Source organism: Chenopodium album, chromosome 15, assembly GCF_948465745.1.
Source record: "Chenopodium album chromosome 15, dcCheAlbu1.1, whole genome shotgun sequence".
Classification (NCBI taxonomy): Eukaryota; Viridiplantae; Streptophyta; class Magnoliopsida; order Caryophyllales; family Amaranthaceae; genus Chenopodium; species Chenopodium album.
In genome coordinates, this window is record NC_137848.1 from 27936712 (window position 1) to 27951446 (window position 14735).

The window sequence follows — 14735 nt, forward strand, 5'->3', positions numbered from 1 at the left end:
TATGAATATTCTATCGATATACATAATTTGTTAACTTATAAATAATTTTAATGTAATTTCTTTCATGTTGATTGAACTTACTACTAAAAAATGTTAAATTTGCTACGACGACGATAAATAAAAAACATTAAATATCGGCATTAAACAAATGGTGCATGAAAATTTTTATAGACTAAACTTTAAAATAGAGGGTCAATTTTGCACAAACATTAATCTCCACTTCATGTAGATAGAATGCCCCATTTTTTTCCTTCAATGACCCACATCCAACTTTGACTCTTAAGTTTTATTTCAAAGCCATTTATTAATTCCATTTTTTAAAGCTTTGCTAATTGAAACCAAATATCTGCTGACAAGTTAAGACCTAGGTATTAGTAATTTTGATTGATGCAATGTTAAAGCTGTAACAAAATAGTTTTCAACAGAAAAAATTTCTTGCCAATCTCCATGCTGTATTTATTGATATAACTAGAATTGTTTGCATCTTGCTTTGGTTGGATCATTAAAATGGTACCATGCTTTAAGCAATCGTGGAACTAACACTTGATTAATCGAGAAAAATGGCAAAATTTAATATAGTTCCAAAAAAAAAAAAAAAAGTCTAATTTCTTTTATCTTACCTGAGAGCAGAATTCATTCAATGAAATAATAAATATGGTGAAACATCATTTATGCATTTTTTTTTTTTTTTTTTTTGTTATGAAATTATTTGTTTTATTATTCTGGGTTACATAATTCATCTGTTGTTGAGGAAAAAAAAAAGTGATATTACATGTTTGTTGATACCAAATAACAATATAATTTGTGTAGCTACAACTTATGTTATACTCATAGCTGACTTATATTTGGGGAAGATATAGGAAAAAGTAAAGCTCAAAACTTGGGATCATATTAGTTGGGGAAAATCCAAATTACTCAATATGAGTAACAATAAAAGTTACTCAAGGGTTAAAATTGTCTTTTTAATCAATTTAGTTTGGGATAATGATGTAATTTCATTTCTCTTTTCCCCTTTACAATTTTCACCATTTTCATCCGAATTTCTCACCCCTCTTTTTGCAATTGCAGTGAGAATTCTCCATTGAAGCATGAAGGTTTACTCTCTACCATTGTGGTAGCTACTGAGTAAGATGACTTTAATTTTCTCATAAAAAATTTTCAAACGACATTCGTTAACAATCGAGTACAATCAAGTGTTAATTGTTGGTCCAAAAACATTATGATAAGGTTGTGGAGCTCTTTAGTTATTAGGTTTGTCTTTGCTAGTAACTTATTAATATTCTTTACATAAAACACTCTCTCCTGAAAAAAAGAACTCCAATATGTATTACCATTAGAGATGGTCTATAGGTGAAACTCCCCTTTGCAAACTCTAGGTAAGAAACCCCTATTCCTAATATATGAGTTTCTTACAATTTCTTTCTCCTTAAGAACCCCATTACTATTGCTCTAACACAAAAACAAGTGTTGCACGTGCTTGGATAGTTAACCACAACTCTTCATCCTCATTTTAAGTACTACCTCTTTTTATATGCAAAAATGGGTATTTTATACTATATGAGACAAAAAATTCATTTGTTACAAGTAAAAAGAAACAGAGGTAGTATATCTAATATTTAGAAGTGTCTACATACAATATATAATAGATGCAGTTCGAAAATGAACAAATAAATTCTCTCTATATATAAAAGAATATTTAAAATATACAGACCATGCTTAATAAAGAAATCACAAGTAGTCATGTAGAAGGAGAGAAATATTGTAGTGAGGCAAGCTCTCAAGTAAAACATTAAATGATGATATCATTTATAACCTTGTTGCACCGTTCTTTTTTTCAATAATTCTGCCAACAATTCCTAGATTTTAGTTGTATAGATCCAAAGATTAAGGAATGTTGGATTTTTACTGTGTAAATAAGGTTTAATATCAAAAAATTATAATACACCACCATCCCTCAAAATAATTGTTTTTTTTATTTATTTATTTATTTATTTTTTATTTTTTATTTTAAATAAATACTTTACATTTCATCAATTTACTAACTCAAAAATCATACATTGTTGGAGCTCTCAGCAGCACGATTCCTCCAATAAAAAAAATGAATATACAGCGCATTAAGGCTCAAGGCGAACGAAAATCCCAACACTGATGAAAGCAGTACAGCATAGACTGCATTCAGATGAAGCTGCAATAGAGAAAGATATCAATTAGCAGCATGCCCAATTTTTTCGAGTAGGTCGCTAAATTTAGTTGGAACAATGTACTTTCCATAAAATAGTGGTTAAAAAGTACTATGCAGCACCTAAGAGGAACCCAAAACTTTGTAACACTCACCACATTGTAGAAAATACAAAGAATTACGGCCACAAATGCAAACTCTACAGCAGCATAAGTCCATACATACTCTCTGATTGCTGAATCAAAGGAAGTTTACATTAATAAGTTGATTGAACGATTGATAAATAAGTTCTATTGTCATTCGCATTCAATACGAATGGCTTACCTAGGAAGACAGCCAGCATTGATGCTACAAGGCCCAAAGCAAATGCAAATGGTGCTGCAATCACAACTGCTCGAGTCTTTAAGTCTTGGATCTGCATTTGGCCACGAAATTAGAGAGGCAGATGAGCATCGGAGTATCGTTTGTGTAGCAATAATGTCTTACCAACAGTTGCTCAATGAAGAAAAAATAGCATATTATGCTAATTATGGCGAGCACCACAAAATCTTGCCAAGCGCTGCAGTAAATGTCAAAAGTATAACCATCATATGCAAAAGTAGCATTATTAGATAAACAGCAAAATGACTGCTTGATTCATGACACAAAATTCAAATGTTAACTCTTAGAAATAAATTTTTAGCCGAGCAGATCCATACAAAGACAATAACTGAACCAGCCAGCTAGGTAATACATGTTATGTTATACCCATCAAAAATATAAACTCACCTAAATGATCGAGAAGATACAGTGTGGTGACTTTGGACTGGTCCATTGTTCCTCTGCACATCAGAGGAAATTCTAAGCAAGGTCACTGGTAAGTTAAGAACCTCTTGCCCACATACATCACATATCTTATTTCTCTTAATACTAAACCATTTCACTGCACAATCTTCATGTATTAACTGTAGGGCACCTTTACAACTACACTCCATCTTAAGAGTATTTCCTTCTTCACAAGCCTCAAAGCAAATCCTGCAAATTGCTTCATCTTCAGGAATTTCTTCATCATTATCACAACCAGGTGAGTCAGGAGTTATTTGGTCTGACCATGGAGACAAAAATGACTTGGTGTTATAGCATAAATAGAAAAATTAAAATAAAAAAACAAGTCTCACTTCAGTTTCAGTTGCATCTACCCATTTATTACCAAACACTACATAAATCTATACTATACAATCTTAAAGCATTCCTAGGCAAGTCCATACACCGCCACTCTTCCTCCTTAGTTGATTATCATTCCACATCATCATACAATTAAATCGATAAACGATGTCATATTACACATCATTTATTGTAAACAAAATTAATAAATGACCATATAATAAACAATTTGATAAAAGTATTTACGCATATTTATTTTTAAACATGATATAACTCAGGGCGTCACCTGGACCCAAAAATTAGTTATTACATTTAAAAACTTGTAGCAGTCATAAATTCATAGTTCTTACCCTGGCAACAGGAAGTGAAATACTTATCATTTGAAAATAGTATGCCAAATGGACATGTAAGTATGTAACCCATTACCCAAACAACAACAAAACACTAGGCTCTAAGTGATTAGGGTAGGCTAAAATAAATCATTATAAGGAACCATCCGAGAATGAGAGTGGAAGAAAACGAGAGAAAACACAGGGAGCTAATGGTGGTGTTAATGGAAATAAAAAATAAATATAAAGTTAAAATTTGAGGAAATTTAAAAGTCTAAGAAGAGGTGTTAATGAAGGAAATGTGGCCTCAATCGTTACTGCAATCACTAAATAAAGGATCATTATGGGGATAACAGGATAATTAGTTCGGATATTTTGGTGGGCATAATGTCTTGCTAGATACCAATTATCATCTGTGGACGATTAGCCCACTGATAATTAACTGGATCCTATGAGTCACACAATAAGTGACGGGTCAAAGCAAACACATCAAGCCCATGTTTGGGCTTAGTGGTCAGTTGAGAGGAGTAAACCAAGGGAGTTAGTTCTAAATTGATAATAAGATTACATATATTGAGGAATAAAAATGAGAGATATTGTAGAATTATTCCACAACACAAAGAATGCTATTCACTCTCTCTCCTCTCTCACCCATAACCAGCGCTCCCTTTCTCCCTAAACGCAAGGTAGATTCATTGATTCGTGCATGTGGAACAACAACAGAGGAGCAACGTGTAAGGATTTAATCTCCAAGCAGGAGCTCGAATGTAACATTGGAAACATGCATCAAAGGTTGTATTCCTAATTTGTTTCATGATCCATGTTATTTATATGCATGCGATCTGTTTAGGCGTTATGAATATGAATATTGAAATTACACTAATCACACCTAAACCCACATAATAAAGGGAGCAAATAACATTTAAAATAAATTGTGAGGCGGTCAAAATGAAAAAGGTTTGGGAAAACCTTAAGAAAGTAAATTATGCTTACAGGAGAAAGTAAATTATGCTTACAGGAGAAAGTTTGCACAGCAAACTGAAGATGAGGAAACAGAATGTATATATATAAAGTTAAGAAGAAAATATAATTAACTAAAGTAAAATAAAATAAAAATACACAATTTACGATAAATCAAGACAGAGATAAATGAGATCAAAATCCTAGTACAACAAGAATTTTAACAATAGCCAAATTCATACTGTATAAAGTAGAATCCACAGTAGGATAAACGAGCAATTGACAGTGAACTCTCGATACAGAAAAATATTTCAGAGAATCAGACATTTTAATTATGAAAACAGTCCTTTTCTTTAAGAAAAAGTAACTCGTATCCTCCATTTAAAATATTAAATTGTCACCAGAAAATTCAACCAACTACAACGAAGACTTCTTGAAATCACTTCCCTCTATTAACATAATGAATGGGCTAAAGCTCCTTAACTCACATTGTTTAAGACTCTTTTCTATTCTACATTGCATTTTCCATTCTTTTTTTTGTTGCTTAGCCCGGAATATTGTATCTTTTGGTAGTCTTTTGTTACTACTTCCTGTGTTTCTATTCAGTTGACACGTTCAATTTAGACACACATATTAAGGAGAGGAGAGAGGATAATAAAGCAAGTGGGGTACACTAAAAAAGTAAGGTATAAAGCTTACCCAAAAAAGAAACGTGTCAACTAAAAATAAACTTCCTAGAAAGGAATAAGTGTCAACTAAAAAAAACGGAGGTAAGTATTTGGTTCCGTTTATGTTTCTGATGTGAAAATGGGGGAGCCTATCCAGTCAAACTGAGTCTTGCAAAACAACAAAAGTCAACTGATTCAGGGGAACAAGGGGTGTTCCCGATAATGCCCCTATAACGGACAAGTCAGTAAATGACTTTCGAGAGAGAGTTTTGAGAGAGGGAAAAAGTAGAAGATAAATTAACCCTTAATGATTTGATTTGATTAGTATTTATAGAGGAGAGTTATTGACCTGATTAGGGTTTTGGATTGTTTTAGGCGCTATATGGTCGTTTTAGGCTTTTTCGGATCTGGACCCAGTCAACTCCGAAGATCCCATTGTAGGGTTTGCGCTGGGTTATCTGGTACTTTTACCCTCTACAGGTATTTTGGAAATTAAACTGTCTTCTAAAATTGGGGCCACTCTCAAAAAGTGTTCATGCACATATGACACCTAATGGGGATTACCATAATCAGAAGAATAAAAGTTGATTGGTGAAACACACGATCTCAAAAGCATGGGCATAGCAACACAATGAAAAAGGGGATACAGGGAGTACTAGTTTTATGGCACCCCTTTGCACAATGGAATGCAATTTGGCCGGAGAAAATTTTCATGTTTCTTAAATACAAATTTTGATGAAATTACTTCTCATTCATCTGATCCTTGGAAAATTAGAGCTATAAATATGCACATAGAACCAATGACGATGTCTAAGGTCTACAATTCAATGGCCGGACTTCCTTGCATAGTTGCATACAAGGTTCATCATAGATATTATTATTCTAGTAGACCCCTACGTCGACAAGTGATTAACCAAATATACTCGGGTAATTTACTACTTTTTCTTTTCCTTTTGTGGTAAAATTCTTCTTTATTCTCATAATTCTTATGTAAGGTATATTATAAAGGTGATACAGAGAGTACTAGTTTTAAAAGGTATATTATGTAATGATTAATGTATATTGTATGAGGCGTGTGAAAATGCCTAGGAAGTTGTTAAGTTAAATATAATTGTGATAAGTATCTTAGTAGCTTTAGGATGGGGATTTTTCTTACTCACAGAGTTCAGATATTTGAAAATCAAGATACTCATATTTCCCTTGCATACTGGAACTTTTTTCTCTTACTTATCCCAATGAAGTGAAACCTAATGTATTTGAACGTAAATCAGTGCAATTTGCGAAAGATTTTTCTTAAATTCAAGCGTTGAGAAAATGTATTTCAGAAATCTATGAATCTTTAGTTCTATAAAGCAGATATTGTCAATTAATGTAGTTTACAAAGAAAATTATTGAGAATACTGGTTATAAAGGCCCGGAATCTAAAAACTCCCCCATTTGCACATTTTTAATGCTAAAATCATGTTTGGAAGAGATAATCAAGTGTTGTCTTTTGAAACCCGTCACTACTACTAAAAACAAAGAACTAAAAAAAACACATACAAAAAATAATAACATACCATCAGGATGATCAGGATGATTCTGCACAATACTTGCCGCAAATGATGGGGACCTCACGATAACAATATTTCTGCCAGGTACTGACAATGACCTTGTAACATATTTATTAACAGCCCCTTTCTGCTAGTCCAAAACTGAATTAGAAATCTATCTCTATCACTGTAATTTTTTATTTAAGCTAGTTAGAAGAATATGAAGAAGAATCATTAATTTTTGAAAAAAAAAAAAAAAAAAAAAAAAAATCATGGTAGTGGCATAAGAACCAAAAGAAAATCTCAAAACCTAAGGGTGCAAGTCATTAATTCTAATGGACGAAGACTCAAATGAATCATTTCAAGAATTGTACATTAAGTCTAGACTCTAGAGTGACCGACATGAGATGGAGAAGCTTGATCATACGGTCAAAAACTGCATTAAACTTCAAGTCCTACAAATGTTACATGCTATAAAAGCAGATTAATATAATACTTTGTCAAAGGGAAAGAAAGTAATAACCTACATATGATCTCTGATTTTCACGTGCAGTTCTTGCAGAAGCAGGGGTGGTAACTGAAGGGGATGATTCCAATACAGGTCCAGAAAGGGAAGAACATCTTGTCCCCCACATGGCCCTGGACAAAGATGAACTTCCTGCGACTGCTTGTGGATTTGAATTTAAGAGGCGACTTTTCTCACCATCAAGAGGATTATTTTTCTTCTTGAAGCTTAAACCACGTAGGATACTTCCTGGAGACGATGCCCCACATTTTGATGAAATTTGAGGCTGAAGTGAACCTTCAACACCTTGAAAATTTGTAAATACCACAGGCTTTATAGGAATTTGAAGTGAAAGTCTTGGGATTTCCCGTTTTGAATCCGAAGTTGACTGTTCTTCAGTAACTGTACGCAAACCATGAGAATTAACCTACATGTAACACCCCTTTCAGTGAAATTCCTCTGATCTCATCACAATTTAATCAAAAACTGATTCTGAATTGAACTAAAACATTATCAAACTTTGATCTTAGTAAAATTGCAAGTCTTTAGTTGAGTTTTACAGCCCCGATTATAAGGTACACTATGTATATTGATAGAAGTTCATTCTTGAACCATAATCTATAGACCAGACAACACATTTCAAGTGCAAAGAACTATAAAGGGGTATATTGATAAAATTTCACTCCTGCACCAAAATCTGTAGACTTAATCAACAAAGTTCATGCAAAAAGAACAAGGGTTATTTTGGGCTGATTGGTATTTATCTAACTCTAATACTATTCAGTTTCCTTGAAAATGGGCTGATTACTGCTACTAATTATCATAGACTAGCTAATTACTTGTGGATTTACATTTGTCTAGATAGGGGAATCCGGAGGGATCCATATTCCCTTGCTTGGAGACGATTACAGGAAAGGAAAGGGAAATAGAATCAGTGTAGGATTCACTTTCCTCTCCCTTTTAAATGAATGAAATCCTTCCAACGTCAAAAAGATATGAAATCCTTCAAACTACGAATCTGATGCATTTCAATGAAGCATAAGTATTTGGTTCACCTAATCATGTACAGAATGCTTAAGGCTTTTTTTTTTAATTTTATTTTATTTACAGAAAGCAGGGAGTATTATTAATTCAAAAGTGCAGAATCAGCTAATACAAAACTAGTAGCTTCATGAGAAACATCCTCAATCCACACACGAAGTACATTACAGTTTTTGCTCAATTGTGCTAGTTTATGGGCCACTTTGTTACCATTCCTCTCTACATGACAGTACCTAATAGAGCATCACAGCTTTGCTAACATTAAAATATCACAAACAATTAGACCAAAACAACTGTTTTCATATTTCTTCTGGTCAAGGTGATGAAACAGTTTAAGACTGTCAGTCTCCAATTCCACGCGTGTAAGACCAGCCTCAACAGCAATTTGCAATGCATGTCTAGCTGCTATGGCCTCAGCAATTTTGACAGAACCCGCAACCTTCACCACATAGCATGTAGCAGCCATGATATCATCCACAGTCCCTCATGACTCCTCCCAGACCAATCTTCCCATCCTTGAATTAGCATAATAAAAGGACTAAACTTGTTTCAAAAAAAAAAAAAATCAGCACAATCAACTTTTACTGGCCATTGGCTGTATAATTCCTATTTATTATTCCTCGTGTTTTTAATGTTTTACTTGTTTTATTTTGTTGATTTGGCTATTAAGTTATAGGTTGGTGCTTGATTTTTTAAACAAAATTTTGTTGCCATGTTGCACATTTATTCTATTTGATTACTGTATCTTGGAGGCTGGAGCTTTATGCCTTTGACATTACTATTTGTTAGTTGAGGGCTTGAGGGTATTGGTTCACTTTTACAGAAGAGTAGTTGTTGTACCGAAACAATTCATCGACATTTTAGGCAGAGTACTGGTTATGGTAGTCGATAACATCAAAATAATAACGGTTATTTAAGGTTTCACTAGTCATAGAATTTTTGTCGAATAATTAATTAAGTGATTAATAATTACACCGTTCGTCCTTAAATAAAAGCCGCATTTCTCTTGAGCAAAAGATTAGAAGAGAAATTCTAGTAAATATTATTGATTAGTAGTTGAATTTTAAAATAAATATATATATATATATATATATATATATATATATATATATATATATATAAAGGTATTCCCCTAGCTTGTTATTTTTAGGGTAAGTGAGAGAAAGTCCAGTGGGGGTTGAAGGGCTTTGTTGATAAAAAGTGTATAAGTGATAGAACCCACCCAAATGAGGAAGGGAGCTTTTATTTAGGTTAAATAATTTGGAAAAATAGAGCTTCGATTTAGGGAAGGAGAGAGCACTTACAACAGTGAGAAAATTTATTTTGACATGATATCACCGCCCATCTTAAGATACAAATAATACAAACAGATTTAATGATGTAGAAAGAGATTTCCAAGTTAATGAAGGTCTCTAAAATAGTATATATCTAATGGAGGGGAGCTAGGGAAGAAGGGGAATAGTTTCAAAGATCATTACAGCAACATGTATTTACATGTATCTAGGACCCTCCTGCTTTCTAGTTTTCTAAACAATTAGAAACACATATACACCCATCACAAATTCCAGCTTCTTCACCATCAACAACTAAAAATCCCAAAAAATTTCAAATCAGTAAAGCAATCAATGATACTTTTATAAATTCCCTTCTTTTGTTTCATCCCAGTATCACGCCATATGTTCATGTGAGGTATGAGTCATTCAAAATTAGCTTTTACATCCTCAAGCTTACCTACCCTCTAATTATATCCATCTCATATCAAAATAATGCGCTCCATTTAAACCAATCAGCCTAAACCATTCTTCAAGAAGCACAAAAATTAGCTACGCTACAATGTCGACTGTAAAAGAGATAAATAAAGGTCTGATATTGAAGGCGTCTATACCCTTTTGTAGCTTCAACTCTAAACTTAAAACATCATGTTTAACAAAAAAACAAACCCCTCACAAACAAGAATGGAAATTTCCGAGTTTTCAGCTTTCCCACATTTTTTTTAATAAGAATGAATACTTATAAAATTAATTTAAAATGGGAAATTTGCCACATTTTGAAAACTTATCTTCAATAATCATAGCATACAACACAATAACACGTATTATTGCAAGGTATGTTGCTCAGACACTTCATCTTACCTCAAATACCATGTCAGATCCTCAACGCTCGAACAAGAGTGCGACACTTGGACCCGTTACTTTGGACCAAAATCATGCAATGTTTACGCTACATAGTCAAATTGAACACTTGGACAAGTGACCCGTGTCTGACACGAGTGCCCAAATCCAAGCAACATAGTGTGTTCACACATCATGATCATGTAAACAATAAGAATAACAAATATACCCAAAGTTTTAAGAATCAACAAGAATTTGATCCTCGCAAAATCCAGTGAAGCTATCAAGGAAATCACATGATTATCACTTAATACAAAATCAATTCCACAACATTGAATGAGTATTATTTCAAGCTTTTGATGGGAAAAAAATAAAATAAAATCAAACACAGAAGAACAAAAGCAAAATAAAAAAAAAAAAATAAATAAAAAAATAAACCCAAATAAGATTTCAGCAAAAATCATCAGTTGCTATCAAAATCGAAACATACCTAAAAATGTTCAAGCAATTATCAATAAACACGTTTAATCAACTTTTTTTTTTAAAAAAAAAAAAAGAAAAGAAAAAAAAAAAAAAAAACAGAATTCAAGCAATCACAAAAAAGATGAGCAATCAGATATCGATTAAACAAAAATGAAAAACCAATATAGATTAAATCAAGAGAGATAACCTGTTCGGAATCATTCTCGGTTTTTGAAACGCAAAGTTCGTGAGATTGTTGTTGCATTTTTTGCTCCGAATATAATACGAAAAGGAAGACAAAGATTGAAGTTGGATGTTTGTCGGGAGGCAAAAGTGTAGACCATAAAGAGTAAACATTAGTCGCCCCAAGTCAAAAGTGTATCTTGAGACACGAATTTGACTATTAATTTATCTAATCATGTATTAATTAAATTATAGGAAAATTGATATTATGAAAGTATACATTATAACGAATCTAATAATGTATTAGGTCCCGTTCTCTTCACCTCATTTTTAGTGAAATGAAATTATTTTTATTAAAACAAAATTATATTTGTTGAACTTAAATTATTTTTACTGAACTTAAATTATTTTTGCTGAACTGAAATTACTTTTACTGATTTTCTATTATAAGTGTTCTTTAAGAAAACTAAATTTTACTGAACTGAACTTATTTTTACTGAACTGAAATTATTTTTACTGAATTGAAATTAATTTTACAGAACTGAACTTATTTATATTGAACTGAAATTATTTTTACTTAATATTATTTTTTTAAGGTGAAGAGAACAGGACAATATACAATAACATTTGTTTTTTTTATATTAGTAAATTAATCAAGTCAAAACCATTATGTGAATAGTGGAAAAAAGTCAAATTGTAACACTTATTAAAACACGGAGGGAGTAACAACTATGGGGCCTTTGGAATGTAGGAATGGGAGTTTGGGGATTAAAACGTGGTAATCATAAAAATATGGCAATACATTGTTTGAGTGGTGGATGGGAATAGGTAGGGAATAAATAACGAAAATACAAAACTACCCTTATTAATCTTTCTCCTCCATTCTTTTCATTGGTGGCAAAAATGTCATTTTCCACTTATTCCCAGTCCCACTATTTTATTATCTACCATCCCTAGGTAATAAAAGTGAGCTGCTAAACGTCACTCCCATTTTACAAGGGAACGCTCCCTTTTTGACATGAATGGACAAGTTTGCCTTTTTTGCAAGTTGTATTATAAAAAGCTCCTTTGTTGGTCATGAACATTATTATATCAAACGGTCCCCTCAAATGTGTACCACGTAAATCCCGAGCCCACCAAATCGGTCCCCACGACATCCAACCCCACTTGCTTCGATCCACCACCCAAAAATCGTTTTTTTTTTATAAAAATTATCAAGTTTTTGCGACGGGTTTTGGACGATGGACGACTGGAACATTCGTACTCCGGAGATGTTGTCGGATGAATCTGTAAGTTTTAGTTTTTTTTTTCTTTTTTTTTTCTGGAAATGGGACATCCGCCCAAAATATTCGGATGTACCTAGGTGGATCCGCCTAAAATTTCCGGATCCACCTAGGCAAATCTGAAAATTTTAGGCGAATCCGGAATTTTTGGGCAGATGTCCCATTTCCAGATTTTTTTTATTTAATTTAAATTAATTGTAATACGTGATTATTAAATTACTTTTTTTATTTTTTATTTTTATTGTGGTTGTTATTATGTTATTGATAATATGAGTAATTAGTAAGAATGTTATGATTGTTTTGTAATTAGTATTAATGTGTTTATTGTAGTTATCATTATTAGTATTATTGTTGTTATTGTTAATATTTTTAATGTTTTTTTTAATTAATTAAATTTATTAACTTAGTCTTCTTATTAGTATTATAATTTTTAATGTGGTTATTATTAATATTTTGATAATTTGAATAATAACTATTAATGTTATTATTGTTTATGTAATTAATATTAATGTTATTTTTGTTATTATTAGTACTAACATTATTATTATTACTTCGCAATATTTTGTGAATAATGATATTATTAGTTCTAATATCGTTTTATAAATATTATTATTAATATTATAAAAAGAACATAATGTCTAAGACCATTGTTTTGTTTATTTTGTTTTTATAAGATTTGGAATTTGAAGACGGCGGTGGTGGTGTGAATTATAGTGTGAATTTCATCACGGACACATTATTTCCAACGTTTGATGATGCAGTAAAATGGGCGGATGCTGCTTCCATAAATTTGGGATTTATTTTGGTGAAATCGTCTTATAACAAAACCAGAGATGGTCGGCCGTATCGATATTTGAAATGTGATCGGGGACGGAGGAGCAAGCCGAGAGAGTTGGAGAACGCGATACGGAAGGAGACAAAAACCAAAGCTAATGGTTGTCCTTTCTACATCAAGATATATTATGAATTCACCACTAACAATTGGAAGATCCGTGCAAAAAATGATGAAACCGGCACCCATAACCATCCAATGATTGTGTATCAAGAGGGTTATCGTAAATTAAGTTAGTGGATTGAGCCCGAGTGCAAAACAGGTTGTGCGTGACATGACAAAGTCTAAGGTTGCACCACGTAACATCATGGCAACTATTGCAGAGCAATTTCCTGATGATCATCCAAACATCAGGCACATTTACAATTGACAGAATGAGTTGAGGACGGAGATGTCTGAAGGAAGAGGAGTTGTTCAGCAATTTCTTCATTTGGCGAAAGAGAGTAAGTATATTTATTGGGTCATGGCCGATGATCTCGGCGTCCTGCAACATACATTTATGGTGCACCCAATCATGGTCAACATACTCCGCACATACCCACATGTAGTAGGTATGGATTCGACTTACAAGACCAACTGATATAGGATGCCGTTCTTTAAGATAGTAGGTGTCACACCGACAAACCAGAATTTCCTAGTTGGTTATGTTTTCATGCGCAACGAGTGCACAGCAAGCTATCGGTGGGTGTTGCAGAGATTAAGGGAGTTGATTGGGTTTGATAAAGAGCCAACGGTATTTTTGTCAGACCTTGAACTTGGCCTCTGTGCGGCTTTGAGAGAAGTGTTTCCAGGGACGTCGCATTTACTATGTCGATGGCATATTAACAAAGATGTGGAAGATAGGGTGGCTGATATGTTCAAAAACAAGAAGATTGGTAAGAGTTTTAAAAATGGCAAATGGAAACGTATCATGGATGCTACAACCGAGGCGGAGTATGATGATGCTCTAGCTACGATGAAAGCTAGGTGGCAAATTTTTCAGGTAGCAATTCTTTATGTTGAGAGAACATGGCTTTGTCATAAAACCAAATTTGTGACATATTGGACGAACCAAGTTCTTCACTTTGGTACCACGGGCAACTGTAGAGTTGAGAGCCAACATTCAGCAGTGAAGACGTGGTTTGAATCATCCACAGGTTCGTTGTTTTACTATATTAGTTGTTGTGTTTACTTCGTTATTGTAATTTTAATAAAAAAATAAGGAAATTTTGGAATTTGGTACCTCAAAAATGGGGGGTGTTGAATTTTGGTACCCCTTTAAAACTTTATTTTATTTTAGTACCTATCAAACTTTAAAATTATAGGTTTTGGTACTTCCGTCTATTATCTGTTAAATTTGCCGTTAGTAGGGCCCATTATCTAATTAATTTTATTAAAAAAAAAGAAAAAACTTATAAAATAAAAAAATAAAAACTTAAAAAATAAAAAATAATAATAAAAAAAACAACCAACTGCCCTCCCCCCTCCCTCCTCCCTGTCAGCCGCCCTTCCCCCACCTTGTGTCGGC

General features: G+C 32.9%; 1 protein-coding gene across 1 annotated transcript; it reads right to left on the bottom strand.

Moving 5' to 3' along the window:
• Positions 1-1652: 1652 nt before the first annotated feature.
• LOC145583071 (uncharacterized) lies at positions 1653-11247 on the bottom strand. The gene is made up of 8 exons (XM_081640185.1): positions 11139-11247; positions 7339-7743; positions 6839-6959; positions 2948-3263; positions 2666-2738; positions 2504-2594; positions 2335-2414; positions 1653-2185 (listed from the first exon to the last, which is right to left on the bottom strand). The coding sequence occupies exons 1-8, from the start codon at positions 11193-11195 to the stop codon at positions 2051-2053; spliced, it is 1278 nt and encodes a 425-aa protein (XP_081496311.1). The 5' UTR covers positions 11196-11247; the 3' UTR covers positions 1653-2050.
• Positions 11248-14735: the final 3488 nt, after the last annotated feature.